This window comes from Rhineura floridana, chromosome 17, assembly GCF_030035675.1.
Source record: "Rhineura floridana isolate rRhiFlo1 chromosome 17, rRhiFlo1.hap2, whole genome shotgun sequence".
Taxonomy (NCBI): Eukaryota; Metazoa; Chordata; class Lepidosauria; order Squamata; family Rhineuridae; genus Rhineura; species Rhineura floridana.
The window spans coordinates 2,960,271-2,985,416 of NC_084496.1; the positions used below are offsets into that span (position 1 = coordinate 2,960,271).

Consider the following 25,146-nt stretch of genomic DNA (forward strand, 5'->3'; position numbering starts at 1 on the left):
AAAGCAGTTTTCTGGCAGACGTTTTTCCTGCAATGCCTTGACTACCAGATCTTTGATGCACGCTCTGGTATCATGTTTTCCACGTGGGAGGGAAAATACCATCACCCCGGCTCTCTCTACAGGAGGCGAAAAAGGACACAATTTGGCTAAACTGAAATCTAAATAAAGCTAACCTTGTTGTTCAAAAGGGGGATAATTTAGGAAAAGGTGCTGCTCCACTGTATCAGCATAATGCACCAACTTTGATGGATTCATTAAATCTGTTTATTAGACCCCCGTCTGGTAATCGAGGCGGTGCACAATAATAAATAAAAGCAACTACTACTCTTGAGTAGGACTTAGCCGGGTACATCTCAATGGCTTTATTGGAAGACTTCCCCCCCCCCAAAAGCACACACTTAACTGAGCCCCACTATTGAGGCATGCAAACATATCATGATCCTGGCACAACTGATCAGCCTCTCAAGACCTTCTCTCGGTCCCACCAGTTAAAACAGCTAGACTGGTGCGGACCAGAGAGAGGGCCTTCTCGGTTGTGGCCCCCACCCTCTGGAACTCTCTGCCATATGACCTACGCCATGTCCCCTCCTTGGTAGGCTTCCACCAAGGACTAAAATCATGGCTCTTTCAGCGGGCATACAGAATCCCTGGTTAATTTTAATTCTACAGTGTACAGGTGTGGGTAAATTGAATATGTTATAATTGTATTTATATGTGTATTTTAAATTTTAATTATGTACACCGCCTAGAGTGGCTGTTCATTCAGCCAGATAGGCGGCCTAAAAATAAAATTTTATTATTATTATTATTATGATGATGATGATGATGTCAGCAGGACCTAATAACTCTTTTCCTCAACCTTGTTTGTCCACTCAGGCAAACAGATGCTCCTGTTCAGAGGAAACAGGGAGCTACCAACTCATAACTAAGCCCTTTGAAAATGTACACATGTGAGGATGCTTGAGAGAGTTCCTCATCCAGCCTATCACACACCCCAAAGAAATCCAGCGGCGGCGGCTGGTGACTCCATGTCAGCGGGGCAGGGGAATCCACTCCAGGCTTTAGTCCAAACTTCCAAGGCGCTGTCCAAGGTGGTGGAGCGGATTCCACTGCCCCACTGACGTGGCGCCACCAGCCGCCACTGAAGTCCAGGAAACTGCCGTATACTGAGCCAGACCAGTGGTCCATCTATCTCAGCACTGTCTGCACACTGACTGGCAGCGATTCTCTGGGGACCTTCTTCATGCAAGGCAGATGCCCTGCCACTGAGCTGCATCCCTTCCAGTTTCTGAAAGTTCTGCTCTGGAACAGCCTCTTCAAAAGAAACATTTTACTGTGATGTGTTGTTGTTTTTTTAAAAAAGGGAGTTGCTCTTTTTCATTTTCCAAGCGGCTTTCCATATGATTAATTGTACCTCTCACCAGTGCAAAAGCAAAGTTTGAGTGTGCCAGGCAATCCCTACTCCACCTCTCCAGAACGGCTAATGGTACCATCCCTTTGACCCTTGCCAATTAATCAAGCTCACGTCATGATCAAAAAGGCATGATTCACGTCTAGGTGTGCAGTGAGACAAACAAGCCTGTATATTATTCCAGAGAGCACACTGGCCTAGCCTAACGGTTTAAAATACATACCCCTTCCCAAAACTCTATTTTCAAGTAGCCTAAACTTTCCCACCTCGACAACTAATTCAGGCTTCCTCCAAATTATTTTTTTAAGTAATATAACAATTTGTTTTTCATTAGAACTTGTCAAAAGCCAGGGGCAGGTTTATTCTGAGAGGAACCAGCAACGGTAGCTTGCAGGGCGGGGGGGGGGGGAGGGGGAGTTCAGTAGAATTTGAATGACGCCCAAAGGGGTTGTCGCAGCCACAGTCAAAATAGAGTTTATGGCACCAGTTCGGGGAGACGTTTTTAAATGATTGAAAAATAAATTAGGGATGGTGTGGAGGGAGAAGAGACCTCTGAACCAGAAGCTAATTAAATGTGCTCATTTGGCCAACAGGAGAGCCTTGACTGACGCAAAATATAACCCACTTGTTGGCAAATTTATACCAGTCTGCACTGCCATGATGAACAAAGGCAAGCTGTGTTAGATACCTCTTTAGGGATTTACCCGGAGGGTTCCATGCACTGAACAGAAGAAGACCCTTGCTGACCAGGGCAAAGGGGGCCTACCTAGTCCAGCATCCTGTTCTCACAGTGGCCAACCAGAGGCCTCTCCTGGGAAGCCCACGAGTAGGACCTGACAGCAAGAGCAACTCTCCCCTCCTGGAGTGGGTTTCCAGCAACTGGTATTCAGAGTAATGTTGCCTGCGACAGCAGAGGTAATGTTTGTGAAGATTCAAAAGCAGCAATGTTCAAAAGCAGGGGAAAGAGGCAGAAACACTGCACATTACCGTGGAAAAAGGAGTGAAGTAATGCTCTGCATGACTATGCACAACTATCTGTGCTTTCTTCAGCATGAGTTCTGGTCACCTAAAATGTTTCACCCATCTTAAGGTGAAGAAAATGGGGGAAATCACAGGGGCAATGAATTAAGTCTACCATTCGATGCAGAGGCACTGAGATCCCTTCGTTGGATCCAAGGCCTCTAGGACAGAGGTAGCTCGCCTTCTTTTGATCCGAAGGACCCAGCCACCTTTGGCTAACTGCCAGAGGGCTGCACCCCACATTGTCTCACATGCACACACAACATACACAGGGAGAGACACCGCCCCCCAGGTAGATCAGCTGAGGAGTTGGTTATCGACTCCTCTATGCTCACGAAATGATCGCCCAAATGACCAGGCAGGGGTGATCTGCACGCCGATTGGGGCTCTGGCCCTTCCAGCATTGTATCTACTTTAAATTTACCAGTGGGGTCTTGTGGTAGTGGTGGTGGAGGAACTGCTTGCCTCAGTTTCCCTCTCAACCCATTGTCACCCTTGGGTTTCCCCCCCCCAGATTCTTTCCTTTGGGGCTTCCTTTGGGGCATCTGGTTGGCCCCCACGAGAATAGGATGCTGGACTGGATGGGCCCCCTTTGGCCTGATCTGGCAGGGCTCTTACTTTTTAAATAAATACTAATAAACATTGAGAAACAAATAGCAGCAGCTAGGGGGGTTCCCCGTACACGCTGTAGGAGAAGAGAGTTGTCCTTGCGCTTGTGGGTTTCCCAGAAGAGGCAGTGTGTATTCTTCTCATGCAGAATTCTCTCTCCAGTACTGCTAGCTAAGATCCTTTTCGCTGGAGACGCTCAGGATGGCTTTCAGAGGGCAAAGCACGTGCTCTGTTACAGACAGAGGGGGAACCTGCAGGCCCTTTCACGTGGAAAGCGCGCACGTGATGGAGATGGATAAACACAGAACGCCAGCAAGTCAGGTCTCCTTGATGTGCCCATATTCAATGTGGTAGAGAATAGGGTGTATCTGTAAGGTCTGAAGGCACCTGAGGCCAGCTCCCTGCTGAAGCTAAGCAGGGTCAGGTCTGGTCAGTGCCTGGATGGGAGACCGCTTGGGAACCACATGTAAGCTGCCTTGGGGTTCTTTCATGAAAATAGAAAGGTGGGGTAGAAATGTAATAAATAAGTGCAGGGGAACATTCAAATATTTGACTGCTGCATCTGCAGTCTGAAGCACTCCAGTGCGGCCAGGCTCTGTCCCATGCTGTAGCCTCATTTTTTACAAAATTAAACAGAACGAGGGGGGGATGGGCTGCCTGAGCTACGAAGGCGCTTGGAACAAAGCTGTGGAAGGCGGCCATGTGTAATTTGGAACAGAGTGCTCAACACAGGCACCAAGGGCTCGCTGTTGCATCTTCGGAACGCTGGTCGAAACACAACCCAGGCATGAGGGCTATGATGCCCCCAAAGTCAAATCCAGGCACCCCTTGAAGAGAGAGGGCAGAAGCCCACTGGCCGATTTGCAGAGACTTGGCCATCTTGGCTCAAAGCCAAGCTGAAAAGCCGGCAGGAGTTTATTGCTTCCCGAACTGGAAGACTCTTGGTGGTAGTATGGTGCACAGATTCAGGGGCTGAGACACAAGTATTATTAGTACTGGATGGTAGTTAACCAAGTTATACTGCGAGTCGACTCACTGAAATTAATCTAGCCAAGTTTTCCTTTAATTTGAATAGCTCTACCATGAGTATGACTAATACTGGGTACAACTACTACCGCCATACTGCAGTAGAACATCATCCCTGGCCATTGGCTGTTCTGGCTGGGGCTGATGGGAGTCATTGTTGGTCATCTGGAGGGCCAAAGATACAGATACCTAAAGGGTTACCAAGGCCAAGGTTCCCATTTAAAGTTGCGTTCAATGCTTAAGTCACAGTGAGAGATCTTTAGAAGAGGCCCTTGGACCAATGAAGGTGGCAGCTCTTCTGGTACAGCCATGGAAAGACGCCCAAGGAAGTCCACTGGATTACCAACTGGCTGGTTGGCTTTGGGGGTGGGATGTGTTAAGCATCAACTTTTTAGGGTTCTGGGCGTCTGGGGCTTGATCCAGCAAGCAGATGGCCTGGCGCTGGGATGCAGCCTCAGCAATTTAACCCGGAACTGTTTGTGCATCAGAGTCCACCTTGAAAGAGGGCTATGCCACAGTGGCCTTGGAACGTGGCCAGTGCTACGAATCTGAATTGGTCGGGCCTGGAATTGGGACCAGTAGCCTGGCCTTCCATCGCTGTCTGGTCAAAACAGAGCCAGGAACGTCTCCCTGTTGACCTCAGGGATCCCGAGATCCAACATGCCGCACGCGGGTCTGGAAAAGGGCATCTAGCAGCCCCCTTGCCCTCGAATCTCAGCTGCAGTCAGCAGCGACGGAGGCAGCACGGCCTTTGCCTTCCAGTAACTTAGCAAGCTTGGCAAGGCTTCCCAACTTCTCGTACCCAAAGCTCTTGGCCTCGACAGAGCAGCTTGGCAAGTTCAAGAGAGCTGGAGTGGAGACAGCTACCCTCCACCCTTGGGAGGGACTAGGAGAGGCAGAGAGCCAAGGGAGTCTCCCACACCCCTGCCCTGCAAACATGCCCTGGAGGAGCAAATGACATCAGCTCTGCCCGTCTGAAAAATGGCCCTTCCTCACCAGACTCAACAACCGGCGTCGATGGGCCTGAAGCAGCCGGGTACAAATGTTGATGGGCATCCCCTGTGAAGGAGCAACTTTGGAACTGTAGCCTCTGTGCAAGGCTGGTCTCTGTGCAAGGGGGCTGCCAGAGAAGGGAAGGGGAAGCTTTGCAGAGCAGCTGCCCACTGCTTTCCCAGTTGGTGCAGCCTGCGAGGCCTCTCACATGCCGGTTCCACCGTCTCCTGTAGAACTTGGCCGTGTTGGAGTAGCATGTGTGGCACGGCTCTCCACGGCCTGAGGAAAGAGCTCTTGGGTGCTGCCCACGCTCTTCTTGCAGATCTGACGCCTGGCACAGGAGCTCTGCCAGGAACCTTGGAAATCACAGGCCGGGCGGAGAGGGAATCGTGGAGCAGAAGTTTCAGGACAGACCAAAGAAAGCATTTCCTTACCCAGTGCGGAGTCGAACTGTGGAATTCACTCCTGCAAGAGGCGGGGTGGCCACCGACTTGGATGGCTTTCAAAGAGGATTGGACAAGTCCTTGGAGGATAAGAAGGCTATCAATGGCTACTAGCCACAATGGCTATGCTCCATAGTTGGAGGCAGCATGCTTCTGAATACCGGTTGCTGGGATCCTCAGCTGGGGGAGAGTGCTCTTGCGCTCAGGTCCTGCTTGCAGGCTTCCCTTTGCAGTATCTGGTTGGCAACTGTGAGAACAGGACGCTGGACTAGATGGCCCACTGGCCTGATCCAGCAGGCTCTTGTTATGTTATGTTCCTATCTTATGTTATGAAGCCACCCACTTCCAGCCCAGCCCTTCTACTGCACTCATGGGGTGACATATATAAACGCGACCCGCAGGAAAGACGCTTGGAAACTGCACAGCCATAGGCCGCCATACCTTGACAATGTCTGCAGCTAAAGGGGCAAGTTTCCTCTTGCAATTTTAACCCCCCCCCCAACTAGCAATCTGCAAAGCATGCAAAATCCAACACAAAACCAAACGGTTAATATGCTTCAGGTAGGTATTCAAAATATGTCTAACAATATGTCTTCTAGTCATAGATGTACACACTCCTCGTTCAATGGCTAAACTCAGCAGCAAGACTAAGGAGCAGGGAGAGTTTCAGTTCAGTCTGCAGCGTTCTGTTTATTTATTTATTTATTTGATTGATTGATATCCTGCCTTTCCTCCCAGCAGGAGCCCAGGGCATTCTGATTTAAAATTGTAAACTACCTCGAGGGCCTTGGCAGAATTGCGAGATATAAATGCAACAAATAAACAAACAATAATTAATTAACGCAAACCTACATAATTCACACACACTGAAACGGTAAGCGAACTGAAATGAGCCTATTCTTCGAAATCCAGACTTCCCTGGATGTTATGATGCAGTTCACCCACCAAAAAACATGTGTATTAGGGGGAAATGTGCATAAATGTGCATTTATTTGTGAAAATAACACACACACACACACACACACAACTGATTAAAAAAAGAGATGCTGAGAGAAAGATAAACTGGCACATTTGTCCACTGCTAAGACATTGCAAAAAAGTGTTCTTTTATAGGGCAACTGATTAACTTCCACCAAAAGCAAGCAGAGCCTTGGCTGGCATTTTAAAGATTAACACAGTTAGTTTGGCCCTGAAGCTTCCAGAGGCTAGAGCCCATTTTGCCACCTGCATGCCCACGGAAGTTTAAGCCACGGCAAATCTGCCAATGTTGGAGGAGCCACAAGGCTCTTGCTAGGTTTTACTCCAACGGATTAACAGGAGACTCCTTTGGGAATCTCTCCTTTGCAAGGACTTGCCGAAATCTGCCTTTCCCCCCCCCCCAAGCTGCAAGTGTTAAAGGGTCGCTTTCCCACCTACCCCTTCAATATCTAGCAAGTTTTTATTCTGAACTGCATTTAAATCCAGTAAAAGTGAAACGGGGGTTTCACTTTATTTTTAAAAAGATCCACTTTCTTTTTCCCTCCACTTTCCCCTGAGCTGTCAGTGCTGAAGAAATAAATGAGAGGCTGTAGGCTAAGGACAGGCCGGCATGCCAGCCACGTCTAGCAGATGCACCTGGCCTTTTGGCAGGCGAGGAGGCAGCTGTGCTAGTGGATCAGGAGCCCTTTGCCGAGGTTGCCAAGGCGACACTGCTGGGGGTGTTGAGTGGAGCATACTTTCCCCCTCATTTCTGTCCTGACCATGCACTGGGAAATATGATTGTGAAAAGACAACTATTACTTTAATAACAATAACAATAACAATAATAACAATAACAACAACAACAATAATAATAATAAGTGTGTGAACTGCTAGCCATGAGGCATTCCAAAGTGATTTACAAGAGAATACCATACACGAAACAGTTACCTATATAAATAAGAAACAGTTAAAACACACACACACTAAAAAACAATTAAAATATAAAAACAGTTTAAAATAACAACACACACATAAAATGAACTCAATTCCAAGAAAGATACCAGATTTTAGATGGCTTGTTGAAAGAGGAATAATCTTTAGCAGGCAGCAAAAAGGCACTGATATGCAGCGGGAGAGAGTGCCAAAGGGAAGGTGCCACCACACGAAAGGACCAGTTCCGACACGGTGAGGAACGGACTTCCTGATAGGCCGGAATCTTCAGGATGCCCTCTCCTGCAGAACACAGGGATTGCTTGGGTGTGTAGGGGGTGAGACGATCTTTTACGCATCCTACTCCCAAGCCGTATAGGGCTTTGTATACTAATATTAGCTTAGTCCGTCCAGTAGCACATTGGTAGCCAGTGCAATTCTTTCAGTAGCAGCTTTTGATACCCTTTTGATGTGAGCCTGTGTGTTTTTTCACAAGAGGCAACTTGCAAGAGTGGGATAAGAGTGTAGGCAAGAGGAGGCTCATGGGCGAAACAGAAATCTTGCCAGGGAGATGGCAAGAGGCTGGTTCCCTCCCACCAACCCCCCCTGGCCCCAATACTGACTGGCCTGGGGGGCAGAGCAACACACTCCCCCATGGTGGTGGGAAACTTAAAATGCTCTTGGCGCTCTCATAAGCAAATCAAATGACGACGCAAAATGGTCATGATCGTAGAGTACGGGTGGGGGAAAGGTAGCACAACGTCTATTGGCAGACTTCTGGTCGACTTCCTGTAGATTAGCAAGGGTTTCTGACTCCAAATTGTTTAACAGCAGCAATGCCACACTTTCTACACCTAAATTCGGCTGCTGAAATGAAGACAGCTAACCAGGACTGGGCTTTTTGTGACCTCAGTTACATTCCGGTACTGAGAAGAAGAAAAATTCCTAGAGTTCAGCATGGTTCTCAGAGGCACCCTGTTCTTTCATGCTAACTGTATGCCTTTTGCACCTGGCTGTAGTTGGCAGAGCTCTGCCTCATACTGGAAAATCTCTGCTCCTCCTGTAGATAAGGTGCGGGGAGCCTTTGGCCCTCCAGATGTTGCTGAATTAAGACGGGCTGATGGGAGTTGTAGTTCAGCAACATTTGTAGGGCCAAAGGCTCCCCGCACTAATGGGCATCAGCCACCACAAGTTACCACTCCCTTGTCCCGCTCACAAGAACACCATGGAAATGGCTCATTCGGAACAAAAAGTTATCTGAGAGATCTTCACTTCACACAGCAGGACCGTAACACTGAGGGCCCCACTGGAAACTTGCCATGCGCAGGAAGCCTGAAAAACAATCTTGCCCAACAGACACCAAATGGGATTGGGCATTTTCTCATCTCACGGAGGAGCACATCCCAACGTGACCCTCGGAAAATCTGATTTAAGAATTTCCTTTTGCTTGAACTAGTCATTCGGCGATGACCAGGGGATTCCAAATTCATGCTTGCCTCTGGTGAAGAGATGGGGTGGAAGGCGGATTTGCAGTTGAAAACTGGAAAGCAGTGGAATGGTTAAGTCCTTAGAATTGGAAGCACAGACATTTCCCCTTAAAACTTGCTTCACATGACAAATCTCACTGCAGTCAGGAAAAAAAGCCACGCTCCCCACTCCTAATTTGGGAGAGGGGGGAACAGGAGCTCCGACGCAGCAAATTTTCTCTTGGCCTGGTGGCTAATCTGGAAAAATGTAGTTTAACACACCCCAGCCACCATGACTCCAATAACAATTATAAAAATGTCTAATAAAACCTTGCGTGTAATGTCAATTAAAATCTTGAAAAGCAGAGTTAAGTGGGATATCGACATTAAACTTTACTGCTTCCTTTGCAGAGCAGGAGTATTGTCAATAAAATTTATTTTGAATGAAGGAAAGAACAGTAAATATTAAATAAAAAGAAGTCTGTGTGCGCCTGTTAAAATCCTTTAACTGCAAAAGAGTGACGTATTACGCTAGGATTTGTTCTCATTTAGACTCCTTTGGGAAAGAAAGTCAGTAATTGCAAACTGTCCATAAAATATCAATTAAAGGGCAATAAGAGGAATCTGTTTAACAATAGCTCATTATGAGTCAGTTATTGTACATAATTTCCTTTTCTGGAATCCAGTGGCTACTTGGTGAGCTCTTGTGAAATTCCCTCCTCCCCACTGCAGAAAACAAGTCGTTGGACTGCAGGCTAAGGGATTTGTTCCTGGAAAATTGTTGAGCTTATTTTGCTGACTGAATAGACAGAGGACATCTTCATGCTATAGGCCGATGGAATCTTTTAGTTTCAAACTAACAAGCATACGAGGAGAAAAAAGGCTCCAGCTTTGGCCATTGGAATCTCCACTTTGAGGAATCATATGGTAACAGAGCTAGCCAAGGCCTCTGTCTCTCTGGCACCTTGAAAAGCTTTTGCCAGTCACAGTAGACCAGCCTTCTCCAACCTGATCCCCCTCCCAGAAGTTTTGGACTACAACTCCCATCAGCCTCATCATCATACAACTGTGCTGGCTGGGGCTGATGGGAGATGAAGTCCAAAACAGCCACATTGCCTGGGGCTGATGGGCGTTGTAGTTCAGAATGGCTACGATGACTGGGGCTGATGGGAGTTGAACTGCAGGGCCATTAAAACGAAATGGGGGGTGGGCACAGATTGCAGGCCAAACAAAGAAACCCTCCAACTCTATCTGGTACTCTTTGAAATTGTAGTACTGTCATACTAGACCAGGAGAGGGGAGCCTTCTTTAGCCTGAGGGCCGTATTCCCTCAAGGGCAGCCTTCCATTGGCAGGCAGTTCCACAGACAAAAGTGGGCGGAGACACAAACACGACCCCTACCTTTGTACAGGAGGCTACATTACAGGCAGGTCAAATTCAGGGAGGATTCTATACAACCACACACACCTTTCCCATCCTCTATCCAGGTAAGGAAGAGGCATCATCCCACTTCAAGAACACAGAATCACAGAATAGTCGAGTTGGAAGGGACCTATAAGGCCATCAAGTCCAACCCCTGCTCAATGGACACATTCCAGCCAGCCGAAAGCACTCCAGGAGGGTGAGGACCAGAGCTGTGGAAGGGTGCGGCCTGGGCACGGACGTGCCTGGTGAGAGTCCTGAGGGCCAGATCAAAAGGCTCAGGAGGGGGGCGGAACATTAGGCTGCTGGGCCTGCAGTTCCCCACCCTGGTACTAGGCATTTGGCTTTTTTTTTTAATATAAAAAAATTAAAAATACAAAGCTGAGGGAACCAGTGGCAAGAACGGCAATGTATTTTCCCCGAATAAATCATAGCTTTCAAAGTCCACAAGCTGACCTCTCACCTGGAAGAGAATCTGCAGAACCCCGTGCACGATGCACAGGCGCCGGCCAAGAAAGACGAGGAAGGGCACAGCCAGCTCAATGACGTGGTTGAAGAGCGTCTCGAACTGATGGAACCACCATGGCGAGCGGTGCATGTAATAGGCCACAGGGTTTGGCACAGGCTGCGTCTGGAAGAGGCAAAAAAAAGAGAAGAAGGGCACGCATCAGCCAAGGAGGGAGGCGGAGGAGGATCGCCCGCCACAACCAGCCACTCACACTGCTTATCCCATGATTAGTCAGTCGCCGTTGTGGTTGTCAGCCTGCCACACCCGTATCTCAAAGCAACGTACAAAGCACAATGTTGTTGTTGTGTGCCTTCAAGTCGATTACAACTTATGGTGACCCTCTGAATCAGCGACCTCCAAAAGCATCTGTCATGAACCACCCTGTTCAGATCTTGTACGTTCAGGTTTGTGGCTCGTACAACTCCGGACTCTAAGAACAGCTTAAAGACAACACAGAAAATAACAGCAGAGGAATGTAAAAACAATACAAAGCGGGCCCCCATGGCAGAGACCTTGGCCCCATTCTGCACTATACATTTAAAACACTATTACACCACTTTAAACAGTTATGGCTTCTTGTCCCCAAAAATCCTGGGAGTTGCAGTTTGTGAAGGGTGCTAAGAGTTGTTAGAGGACAGCCCTATTTCCCTCACAGCTGCAACTCCCAGACTTCCCTGGGAAAAAGGGCCTGACTGTTAAACCACCCTGGAACCAAAGTTGGATCAAAGTGCTGACAGCAGGTGCCTGTCGTGTCCTGGAGTGACTGTGCAGCAGGTTTCTGGTATCTTTGCAACTTGCAGGAGAAGCTCTCCACAGACTGGGTTTCGAAAGGATATGGCGGTCTCCTGAGTATCCTGGTCCTGAGCTGGATAAGGCCTTATATGTTTGTACCAACACCTTGAACTTGGCCCAGTAGTTAGTTGGTGCTTCTCTCTCCCGTGATGCACCAGGACCCCTTTTCAAGGGACAGGTACCAGAAATGAGAGAGAAGGCCACACCACCATCATCATCATCAAATTTATATACTACTTACATGCCAAAAACGGCTTCTAAGCAGTTTACAAGTATAAAATCAATTCTAAAATATCCACTCGTAATTAAAACACACAAGAAAACAAGCTCTTTAAATGAAAGAGGGGTCCATATAATGCCCCTTTGGGAGTCAGAACCAGCCAGGAGTCCAACTGGGAGCCCACTGGCCTATAAACTGTTTGCAGTGAGCCATTTGAGGCAGCTGAGTGAAGGAAGGTGGTCTCAGCATGGCTAAGTAGCAAACCAGGAGGGTATCCCATTCACACACACACACTTCCTTGGGTTTATAGGCCACCTCTTTGCTTTCAGGTCTTTGCTTTCAGAGACTAGAAGTAAACATTACAGATATGTAATCTGGCTTCAAATCAAGAGCTCTTAACATGAATCACCCAGCATTGGAAAAGAGCAGAGCAATTAAAAACAAGCAAATAACGAGAAGTTGAGAGCAATTCATCTTAGCGCATCTAACACAGGAGCTATTCATTGCCATTTGTGTTTTAAAAAAAGAAAAAATCCTGACAGCAACACAAGAGACAGCTTGGAAGGCCGACGATAATTGAAGGAGACGCAACACATCTTTAATTTGTTTGCAGCTAAAACAACCACAACAATAAAAAAAAATCAAAAATACAAACAGTGCGAGGAGAATAAGATGACACTGCGCTGAGGAATCGTGCTTGCTGCTGCTGCCAAACTCTGTAACAAATGCAATTCCTTATTAGTAAAGCTGGTATTAATCATACTGTTGCTTGATATGGTTTTCAGAGCTGGCTGGAATCCCCTCGGGACAGAAGACCGCATCCTTCCTTCCGCTGACACTGGGGCAGGATGGAGCAAGCCAAGGGGTCACGGAGCCTTGCCAAGCCCCTACACCAAGGGGGCAGGAGGTCAGGGGATTCCTGCATCCGGGGTCAGAAAACTGATAGGTTTCTAGAGGCCCTCCCATGGGCAGGAGCTGGTTTGAGTTAGTCTGGAGGTCGAACCTCAGAGTGAGGCTGGGCTGAAGCTTTTTCTGTCTTGATTCCAAAATGGGTAGCAAATCTATTTTTCTTTTAAAAAGGGAGTGTGGGAGGGAAGCAACTCTCACTCATGCTGGGCAAGATACGATGGGCTTGCAATATACATCAGTTGTATGTTGGTTAAATCTTACACCCGACAGATAAGAAAAAACAGTGTGTATTAGAAAACTCCACAACAGCAGCCGAGTGGCTGAATGGGGATTCAAACTTTGGTCTCCCAGGTCCTAGTCCAACACTCTAACCACTACACCACACTGGCTGTTGTTTTAATCAGGGATGGAGAACCTTGGCGAGTTGGAATCCAACAATATATGGAGGGCTGCAGATTCCCCTTCCCTGGTCTAAAAGGGCTCTAATCAATTAAACCAATGCAGCCTCCGTCTCTGTGCACATAGAGTAGCAAGGACTAAATAACACCTCCCTTTCCACCCACAATTTTTGAAGGAAAAAACCAGTAAATAAATACAAAACTCTTATGCCTCAATGAAAGCCCACAGAGATCTAAATTTTGGGTTTCAGGAAGGAAAGGCGGGAGTAGTTCTTCAGTAATAAAACATCAAAATAATTACGTCCCAAAAGAGCTTTTATTATTTTATTTTTAAAACTTACCCCACAAGCTTTTGCTGTGCAGGGCTCCCAGCCCCCAGTGCGGTCAACGGCGATCCTCAATTCGTAGAAAATCTGCCCACCATGCTGAGATGGCTGAAGGAGCCAAGGAGGTCTCCGTTTGGCTTGGGTGCCAGCGTGGCTGTAAAATGCTGGCAATTTGCTATAGGCATAGTGCTGTGCCACTTTCCCCAAGGACTGAAATAAATTTCAGATGTGTGTTTGTGTGTGTATATATCACACACGCATGCATGCATTTGGGGAGGGAAGATTGAGCATGATCCATCCGAAGATAAGCACCCACTGATTTCAATAGGAGATGCGCCTCCCATGTTGATGAAGGGTGCTTTCACACTGCACTTTATTCTGTTATTCTGATGATTTCTTACCTGGTAATTTGCGCATTATATTTGAGCTTTCACACGACATACCGGGTAGCTCTGGAATTCTGGTGGAATGTAGTGCAAGTGTAGCGCTAATTTCCGCAATAAATGATACCAGAAATAATCTGTTAGCAAGGCTGGGAACCCGGAAGATCGCAGGAGTGTTTCGCTAGCTGCTGCCACTCGCGTGACAGGCATCCCAGCATGCAGTGCGTTCACGCCCTTTAGTCGCGCAGGGGTTTTTTGGGTTTTTTGCCTGACGAACGTTGTACCGGTATTCCAGCATCAGCGCAGATAGCGGTAGCATTTCACACACACACCCCCGTCTTGATACAACTAAAACAATTTAAAAAGTCAGATCCTAAAGGGAGAGGGCTTGCATGGCGACGGGACAAGATCTTAGACCTCCTACACAGTGGGGAACAGTGCGCATGGGTGAGGGACGAAAACAAGCTGTGTGAAAGACAGTTGCGTGAAATGCCGCTATATCGGCTGAAAAGCTGCTGTTCCTTATTGCAAGAGGTACTGCAGTGTGAAAGGGATTTTAGAAATCGGGACAGAAATGCTACCATTTTAATCCGTTAAACTAGCGCTACTAGCCCCACGTGTGAAAGCAGTTGAACTCTCAATGAGATTTAAAAGTGCTTAATGTCTGCTGGACGGTGTCCGCTACGTCCCACATGACTGCTCTGTTTTATTAAATAATAGGGTTTTTTTAAAAAAAAAACACCTAAAAGTGATGGAGAAGTGGGGGAATTTAGTCAACTTCAAAATACCATAGAAAACTCTCCTCTATTTGTCTATGCAATTGCCTTTCTACTGTGAAAGACACATTTTCAGAGTATGCCTTGTAAAAAGCACGAGCGGTTCCTGAGTTTTGGGGGAAGGGACCAGAGAGCACAGGCTTTGCATGCAGGTGGTCCCAGGCTCCATCTACTGCAGCGTCTGTAGCTAGGGCTGGGGAAATCCCCTCTCTGAAGCCCTGCAGAGAGTCAATTTACCCAATACGGCACTAGATCGATGCTCTTCAACCTCAGACGTTTTTGAGACTACACCTTCTGCTATCCCCAACCATTAGCTAAACTGGCTTGGGATGATGGGAGTTGTAGTCCAACAACATCTGGGGACCCAAAGTTGAAGATGGAATAACGGCCTGACTTGGTAAACGGCAGCTCCCAGGAACGGCCGTAGCTCAGTGGCAGAACATCTGCTTTGCATGCAGAAGGTCCCAGGTTCAATCCCCGACAGCATCTCCAGGTAGGGCTGGGAATGTCCTCTGCCTGAAATCTTGGGGAGCTGCTGCCAGTCAGTGTAGACAATACTGAGTTAGATGGACCAATGGTCTGACTCAGTATAAGGGGGATCACGTGCCTGTGTTGATGAAGCCACAGATTGTGGCTTGAATGAGGAAGATGTGGTGGTTCTGTACACCGGGCGTGGGGAACCTTTGGACCTCCAGATGTGGCTGAACTCCCAGTTCCCAGCATCCTTGGCCACTGGCCAGACTTGCTAAGGCTGAGTTGTAGTTCAGCCGCACCTGGAGAGCCAAAAGTTTCCCACTTCTGCTGTAGACAACGTATATGCAGAAGGAGATGGTTGTCAATCAGTCTTTATTACGGTCAATGACCAGAACTTAATGAGAACGACACAAAACATATGGTCCAAATATATAGAAAATGTATCGGAAGATTGATAGACAGACACTTGACAGAAGGCAGTGTTTTGTATGCTGCTGGCCTGTTGATGGCGAAAGAGGCAGGGGTGGGAATAAATGTGTCCCTAGCCACATTTCCAGTGTGTTCTACGCCACCCCAGACCCCCATTTATTGACACAGCGACAGCATCACACACAGAAAAAAGAATCTTGCTAGCCCTCGCTCTGAACAGAAAGAGAGGCCGTGTTGCAAACATCACCTATTTATTCTGGGCATTCCTGGGGAAGCGCTGAGCTAAAATTACACCAGAAAACCATGGACTCATTCAGGATATTTATTTGTTCAGAATCTCTGCAAAATATTTAAGAGTTGGCAGCTGCCGTCACCGTGGATGGAATAAGGGACATTATGGCTCCACATACCTCCAGGTCCTTCACCCGCCCGACACCCCCATATTAATTAACATAACCCAGATCACAGGTTCGATCCATGCCAAAGTCATTGAAGTCAACAGAAAGCGATCAGAGCAAGGCGCAGGGGGCGCAACCTTTCCCTTGCCTCCCCTCCAATGATAAGAATGCAAGAAGAGGCGTCCTGGACCATTCAAAGCTAGCATCTTCTTTGCAGCGGTGACTAGCTGGCTATCTCCAGGACTCCTACAAGCAAAACATGAAGGCAACAGCCTTCACCAATTTCGTCAATGTCTGGTATTCCAAGGCACATCAGCTCTGAACCCAGAGGTAGTCAAAGGGCCGCGTTCCCTTTGGAGCAAGCTTCCGGGGGCCACATGCCAGTGGTGGGCGTGGCCACAGGCAAAAGTGGGAGAAGTGACAGATGGGGTTTTTTTAACCTTTGGAAAGTAGGCTAGTTTCCACACACACACACACACACACACACACACACACACACACACACACACACACACGCACACGCACACACACACACACGCACACACACACCTTAGAATCCTGCAAGCACACACTGAGCACAACAGCTTTGCATGGGAAGAACATTCAAAGATCAGCCTGGGAGCATAAGAACATAAGAAGAGCCTGTTGGATCAGGCCAGTGGCCCATCTAGTCCAGCATCCTGTTCTCACAGTGGCCAACCAGGTGCCTGGGGGAAGCAAGAGGAGAGTAGGGTGAAACTGCCAGGAGAAGGCAGCTAGTCAGCTGGAATAAACCCTCGCTTGCAGGGACCATACAATGAAGAACAAGAGACCCAAGCTGGGAGTTATCCATTCCCCACCCCCACTTAAAACAGTAGTGGGGAAATCATGGTGTGCAGGATACACGTATTCTGGGGCCACTTGGAGATAAGATTGAAATGGAAATGGACTGCGTTCAAGTTGATCCTGACTTATGGCGTCCCTGTGAATAGGGTTTTCATGGTAAGCGGTATTCAGAGGGGGTTTACCATCGCCTTCCTCCGAGGCTGAGTGACTGGCCCAAGGTCAGCCAGGGAGCTTCATGGCTGTGTGGGGATTCGAACCCTGGTCTCCTAGGTCATAGTCCAACACTCTAACCACTATGCCACACTGGCTTTCTTGGAGATCAGATTAGAGGAAGCAAAATGTGTTCCTTACTAGAAAGGAAATGTTCTGGTGTCTTCTTGAACCAACAGCTCTAGCTTTCCAGAATGTAGACAAATTAAACATAAATGTAGTCTGGGGTTTGGCTGGATGTGTTTGCTGCAATAGCCTTACTCAACTCTTTTGTGCTGAACAGTACAAGTAGTATTTCTTTGTTGTTGTGATGTGCCTTCAAGTCAATTACGACTTATGGTGACCCTCTGAATCAGCGACCTCCAATAGCATCTGTCATGAACCACCCTGTTCAGATCTTGTAAGTTAAGTCTGTGTCTCCCCCTTTTTCTACTCTCTTCTGTTTTTCCCAGCATTACTGTCTTTTCTAGTGAATCATGTTTTCTCATTATGTGTCTAAAGTATGATAACCTCAGTTTCATCATTTTAGCTTCTAATGATAGTTTTGGTTAAATTTGTTCTAACACCCAATTATTTGTCTTTTTCGCAGTCCATGGTATGCACAAAGTTCTCCTTCAGCACCACATTTCAAATGAGTTGATTTTTCTCTTATCCGTTTTTTTCACTGTCCAACTTTCACATCCACACACAGAGATCAGGAACACCATTGTTTGAATGATCCTGACTTTAGTGTTCAGTGATACATCTTTGCATTTGAGGACCTTTTCTAGTTGTCTCACAGCTGCCCTCCCCAGTCCTAACCTTCTTCTGATTTCTCAACTATTGTCTCCATTTTAGTTAATGACTGTGCCAAGGTATTGATAATCCTTGACAAGTTCAAAGTCCTTGCTGTCAACTTTAAAGTTACATAAATCTTCTGTTGTCATTACTTTAGTCTTCTTGACATTCAGCTGTAGTCCTGCTTTTGTGCTTCCCTCTTTAACTTTCATCAGCATTCGTTTCAGATCATTACTGGTTTCTGCTAGTAGTATGGTATCGTCTGCATCTCTTACTGATAGTTCCCCCTTTAATTTTCACACCTCCTTCTCCTTGAGAAGATATAAGGAGCTGTAAATCTTGCTTGGTGAATCCTATCTGCTCTCTATTCTTTTGTTTTTAAAAAATCAACTCACTGGGGTGATATTCAATAGCAGTGATACTCAGGACAGACTCATTGAAATCAACAGCCATGTCTAACTTGAGTCCATTAATTTTATGGGTCTACTCTGAGTAGAATTTAGTCTATTCTCACACTTAACCTCTTCTTAAAAGCAGAAGAAAATCCGACTGGCTCAGGCCAAAGGGGGGCCCATCTAGTCCTGCATCCAGTGCTTACATTGGCCAAACAGATGCCTGAATGGAAAAACCGCAAGCAGGACCTAAGCGCGAGAGCAACTCTCTCCGCTTGTGCATGCAGACGCAGTGGACTGAGGGCCTTACTGCCCTGGCTACATTTGAACATATTTCATATAAACATCAATTTTGAGCGGATATCTGGAGGGCCTATATTAACTTATATGCTTAACTCAAGGAGCATATACTGATGGCTATTGTAACTGTAATGTAACCGGATGGTGGTGTTACTATTAGTAGTAGTCATATATTTTTTTCTTTTTCCTTGAGTTTATTTATTTATTTTATTTTATTGCATCAATATTTTTCTTTGTTTTCGGGCAGGCAAGGCAGGTGCGACATGAGAGGCAGCAATGGGCAAATCTTGTGTCCGAGGATTTAAATAGAAGCCACAGGGTCTGAGACTGGGATTTAACTTTATTAGCTACTGTGGACTATGTGCCTTTCAGATCTCAGATACTTTTTCATGCATGGAAGTGGACGGGGCGTGCAATACCGGCCCCTGCAACTGGCGGGCAACGCAAAACTCTGGATTGGCCAGGCCTATCATAAATGCAAGAAGCCTGGCCTTAGGAACATAAGAGGTGGCCTAATACAAGTTAGACCTTAGGCCCATTGAGACCAGTAATGTCTACACTGACTGGCAGCAGCTGTCAAGGGTTTCATAGGGGAGTCTTTCCCAGCACTAACAGGGTGTGCCAGGGATTGAACATGGGACCTTCTGCATGCAAAGCACGTGCTCTGCCACTAAGGATGGGGGAGAAATTTGCTTCAGTTCACATTTAAAGGTGAACTGACCAAATTTGCACTTCCCAAAACATTATACGAATCAAAGCACAGCAAACCCTCGAAATATGCACTTCTCTGAATTTTGCAATGCAGTTTTCCAGTCAAATAATGTATGCAAATATGCACATACAAATGTGCATAAAAATGCGCAGATTAATGACAACAACCTAAAAAAATGCATGAGATGATATAGTAAATTTATATTTATTTATTTATTTATTTATTATTTAATTTATACCCTTCCCTTTTTCCCAGAAGGAGCCCTAGGCAGCAAACAAAACACTAAAAACACTCTAAAACATCTTACCTAATGCACTCCTCCCCTGCTCCCAGTCACAAAGCAAGTGGAGGATTTATTTCATTCGACCCTACTTGCACTCTTTCCACCTTAGCAATAATGAAAATAACGAGGTTTAAATCTCTACACACACATACACCTTTTTTTTATTTTAAATGAAATTGCTACCAACCTGCAGGAAATCTGCAGGTCCACTTTCATTTGCATGTTCTCCCCTTGCCCCTTTACAAGCCAGCTCTGCAACCACATTCTCTTTCAGAATTATTTTCGTACCGTCATAAATATGACGCATATAGAAAGAGGCCAAAGAAAAACAGGGAGGGGGGGAAAAAATGAAGGGAGGGAGTTTACTTAAGGGAAGCTAGCAGCTCGTGCCTGTGTTTAGATTAGGGTGTTTTGGGGTCTGGATAATTTTCACCCAGGAGTGCAATAAAGTGATGGGGGAAAACAGTGAGATCTTTCATAAAGCCTCTTTCACAAAGAGCAAATTGTGCCATGAGAAACTTGCTACCTTGTTCAAGGGTGAATTCCCTGAACTGGGATGCCGCTTCATTTTAAAGCCAACTTTCGAATGAAAGAAGCTGGCTGCAGGGTTTGAGGGAATGGGTAGAAAACAAGCATTGTACGGCTGGCTCATTTTAAGAGTCACAAGTCAAAATCTAAGATCGTCTCTCTCAAATAAGGGCGCTGCAACAAGCATGTTATATAAACCACATTTTCTAAATAAATAATAATAATAATAATAATAAATGTTGCTAGCTGTTTGCAGTTTTAAAGACTGTTCTGATTTCAGGAGTTCTGGCCATTAAAAAAGTCAAAACACTTGTTATGGACAGAGTTTGTCTTTACTGTTGATGCAGATAGTAGTTTTATAATAATAAATGCAAGTGCAAACACGATTGTAAATATCAAAAATAAGAGGGAAAAGGACATACAAATATACAATTCAGTGCAGACATCTACATTTCAATGAGACATCCAGACGATATCAAAAGGTTGTATTCAACTTTCATAAGGACTTAGCAATGGATGCAACCCATAAACATAAACCTTACATGAAAGGCAAATATCTATATAAAGTCCAGATTGTATTTTCGTGTATTTGCAACGTGTACGTCTTCTATATACACTTCTCTTAAATATCACAATTTTGCTAGCTTTTCTCTCTCTCTCATAACAGGGAGAAACTACTTAAAGGCATGGAATTGTTGTGCTCCAGAGGATGTGCTCTGGGCCAAGGGTCTTAGTCCCAGGAGGTAAACATCTCTTGGAAACATTCACCCAAGTTGGCTCCCAGCCCCCTAGAGCCATACATTTTAAACCTGAGTGGCCTGCTTCAGGCAGAATAGCTAGGAAAGAAGTTTGCAGCCACCCGTGAGAGACTGGGGGAGGGGGGATTAGAATCACCTGTCCTTCCACTTACAAACTTACTGGTGGTGGCCCAGGAGAGTGCTAGGAGTTAGGTGGCAGCAGAGTGTCACTGGCAGTAATATGTATCATGGGGGGGGCTGTTAGATTATTTTGGCTATACGGGGCAGTGGTTGTTTTTATTATTTTATTTATTATGTAAGCTCAGGGCCGGCGCCAAAGGGCGGCCAGTTTGGGCCCAGGCTGAGGGGCCCTGCGGCTCAGAGGGGCCCCTGAAGGGCTCCTCATTAGGGTGGGAAAGTAGCACTCCCCTGCCGTGGATCGCAGGGATGGAGCTTCCAGGCCGCCCGCCCGTTTGCTAGCTCCACTTACCTCTCTTCTGTGTTCTGCTGTGTACCACGCATGAGTGCCATCAACCAAAATGGTGGCAGGGCATCAGCCCCTTAGAGAAGCCTCTGCTGTCATTTTGGTTGATGGCAGCCCTGCGTGCACAGTGCACACAGCAGCAGAACACAGGAGAGAGGTAAGTGGAACAGGCAGGAGCAGTGTGCCTGGGGCAGGCTGGTGCCCAAGGGCCCAGTTATACGTGGCACCAGCCCTGTGTATGCTATATTTATTTTGACTTTTAATAATGTTGTAAGTTGCTTGGAGACCTCCGGGTAGCAAGCGACTAATAAATCTAGTAAATAATAACAACGTTTAGAGCTCACAGACATCAGGAGAAGCTAAATTCCGGAAGATCCAGGACAGACAAAAGGAATTCACTCCCAGAAGAGGTAGTGATGGCCACCAACTTGGATGACTTTAAAAGAGGATTAGAGAAATGTGTGGAGGTTAAGGCTACCAATGGCTACTAGCCACGATGGCTATGTTCCACCGTCACTGTCGGAGGCGTCGTGCCTCTACATACCAGTTCTGGGAGTCTCAAGTGAGGAGAGCGCTGTTGCGCTCAGGTCCTGCATGCAGGCTTCCCATGGAGGCATCTGGCTGGCCCCTGTGAGAACAGGAGGCTGGACTAGATGGGACCCCTTTGGCCAGATCCAGCACTGCAGGGCTCTTCATATGTTCTTACACAAAGAAGTTCAAGCCCCAACCACTGAGGTCAACGGGATTCTTTCCCAAGTAAGTGTTTATAACATTTGCAGCCACAATGTCCCAATCAGAAGCCCCATTTACCATTTACGTTCTCACTCTGGTGCTCAACCCAAGGCTGGACTGTACCACCCGAGACTCTGTGTGTGTGTTTGTGTGAGCTCACTTCACTGAATGATCCTCCATCTGGACTTTAAAAAATCCCACCAAATGAAAAAAAATCAGTCTGTCAAGGAAAAGCAAAGCTAGGTTAAAACCCTGAGACCTAATTTTCTATGTGCAAGGATTTTATTTTATTTTATTGGTATAAAGGAGGCATTCACTCTCATGAGCCTCCCCTGGCAGTCTAAAGTGGCCCCGTCCACATACAAGTTCACCACCTCACCAAGCGCACCTCGCTTGGCGCCCTGCTCCCCGCAGCAACTGCCTCTGAGAAGCCCGTGGGCCCAGGCAAGGCAGCAACAGCCCTACTCCTTCCTTCCTTCGGCTACAGGACACGGTAGCCAAGCTGTCCGGTTGCTCCTGCGCCGCCTGGTCCTTCCTCCCTGTTTGCACAGAGTAGGTTTGGCTGGGGGGGGGGCTGAATTGCTGACATACTCTCCACTGCCACTGGCACCATCGTGCCTTTCCCCGCGCCCTGCAGGCCAGCCCCACAAGGCAGGAACCAGCCTGCCCCAAACAGTGTGCTCATTGAGGCGAAGAGGTTGGGGGAGATCCCATAAAAGAAGGGAAACTGGGTTGTTTGTCTCGAGCAGCCTGGTTCTTGCAAGAGTATTTAATATTCCCCGGCATGCCGCCTTCCTTCTCTTTGCGTCTCTGCTTGTCAGTTAAGACCCGGGATGTTTATTTTAACGGCCACTTGTGGCTGAGGCTGGTGCCGGCTGCAAGGCGCTTGTTATACTGGTTTAACACAGGATTTGGGGGAGAGAGGGGGCGCGGGGCAGAGACTTGGCCCACGGGTCAAAAGAGCAGAGAAGGCAGTCAGGGACACCTCACCCTGACGGCAACAACTGGGCGAGATTCTGGAAGGGCGGGAGCCCTTAATGAGGCTTATCTCTTTCAAGGCATGGGTGGATGGGGTAGCCAACTTTTTAGCAGCCTGAGCAGCAGAAATCCCAGATCCTGTCCATGCCATGAAAAGCTTCTACAGCAACACAGGAAGGTTTCTTATACCGAGTCAAACAGTTCAGTACTGTCTACACTGACCGGCAGTGGCTCCCCAGGGTTTCAGGCAGGGGGCTCTCCCAGCCTGACCTGGAGATGCCAATGGGCACTGAACCAGGGCAACAGCACTGCCACTCCTCCTTCCTCCCCGCTGCCCCATTCGTCTTCTCCCTCCTGCCCCCTCTCTCTTACTTTTTTCTATAAAAAATTCATTCTGCGCTGCTGCAATTACCAGCTGCAGTGCCGGTGGCTTCTCTCCCACCTGGGCTCTGAGAAAGGGCCAAAGGGGTCCCTTCTTCAGAGCTAGGCATTCTGAGGAAGGTGGTCTGGAGAAGGTCCGCAGCAGCTAGAAAGAAATTTTTTAAATTAGCTTCTTTTTTAAAGTTCCAAATGAAAAAATGGAAATGGACTGCCTTCAAGTCGATTCCAACTCATGGCGACCCTACAAATAGGGTTTTCTTGGTAAGCGGTATTCACAGGGGGTTTACTATTGCCTTCCTCTGAGGCTGAGAGGCAGTGACTGGCCCAAGGTCGCCAAGTGAGCTTCGTGGCTGTGTGGGGATTCGAACCCTGGTCTCCCAGGTCGTAGTCCAACACTCTAACCACTACGCCACACTGGCTCAATACAGTTCCAAATAGGATTCTTAATTTTAAAACCTTTCCAGCCACTGCAGGAAACGGTAGCCATGGCGGAGGCACAGACACTTTTGCCCAGAATGCCTGCCTCTGAAAATAAGGAGGTCCTTGTCCCTTTCTCAGAACTCAGGTGAGGCAGGGATGTGGAGGTGGGCCATTAGCCATTCACTGTGGGTGGGAATTGAGCTTGGCTCCCAAGCAAAGGAGTACCTGCACGTCACCACCCAGGCCCACCCAGGCAGCAGTTCGATAAGGTGAGAGGCCCTTCTGAACCCGGAGGCCCTCAGCCAGGGCCTGACATGGCCGACTGCTGGTGTCAAGCCCAGATCAAGAGACTGGTGAAGTACAGATCAGCAGGCCAGGCCATTTTCCCCCTAGCCCAGGTGTGGGGAACCTTTGGCTCTGCAACTCCTATCATCCCATGTTCCTATAATCGAGGAGAGATATAACGGTACTTTTCAAGTACTTGAAAGGCTGTCACACAGAGGAGGGCCAGGATCTCTTCTTGATCGTCCCAAAGTGCAGGACACAGAATAATGGGTTCAAGTTGCAGGAAGCCAGGTTTCGGCTGAACATCAGAAAAAACTTGATAAGTGTTAGAGCAGTATGTCAATGGAACTAATGACCTAGGGAGGTGACGGGCTCTCCAACCCTGGAGGATTCAAGATGCAGCTGGGTAGCCACCTGTTGAGTATGCTTTAATCTGGACTCCTGCCTTCAGCAGGGGTTGGACTAGATGGCCTTATAGGACCCTTCAAACGCTACTATTCTGTGATTCATCCCTGGCCATTTCCTATGCTTGTTGGGGCTGATGGGAGTTGTAATTCAGCAACATCCGGAGAGCCTAAGGTTCCCCACACCTGCCCATGCCTACTCTAAGTCCAGAGAACAATTCAGTTAAGCATCCTGGGCTCCTAAATTAGATATTTGATCCAACAAGATTTAAAGTTGGTCAGATGGGAGGGAGAAATGGGATGGTGAGGAACAGAGTAAACTGGGAAAGAACATGCCTGGCTGGTTGGAACTCTGAACAAGGAGGAGTACTTCGTACTGCAACCTTTTGCTGCAGGCCTTAGGCTGCAACCCAATGCATGTATACTCAGAAGGAAGCTCAACACGGCTCAGTGGGACTTACTCCCAGGTAAGCATGTACTGGATTGCAGCCTTAGTTGTACATTGTTTAACAAAATGCACAAAAAAGGATGGAATTATCAGAAAGGGGTATTCTAACAAGCGCTCAAGGACAGAATGCCTGAGATGTAATACTCAGGGCCTTATTTAATTGTTTGCTCTGCACAGGAAAAATTGGGGAGATAACCCAACTAGACTGGAGGAAATTCACCAGGCCAATTGCATATTTTCCCTAGAAATGACTTGTCACACTGCACCAGCAGAGTTGCATTTTCGGGCTCCAATTTCAATAAATCAGCACGGCAGGGCCGGGTAATGGGAGACCAGCTCTGCCCTCCTCCCCTTCAT

General features: G+C 47.3%; 1 protein-coding gene across 1 annotated transcript in view; it reads right to left on the bottom strand.

Moving 5' to 3' along the window:
• LMF1 (lipase maturation factor 1) overlaps nt 1–25,146 on the bottom strand; it is a 169,920-nt gene that overhangs the window by 38,553 nt on the left and 106,221 nt on the right. The window contains exon 6 of the mRNA XM_061599996.1: nt 10,744–10,911. Coding sequence (XP_061455980.1) covers nt 10,744–10,911 — 168 coding nt within the window. The remainder of the gene's footprint in view (nt 1–10,743; nt 10,912–25,146) is intronic.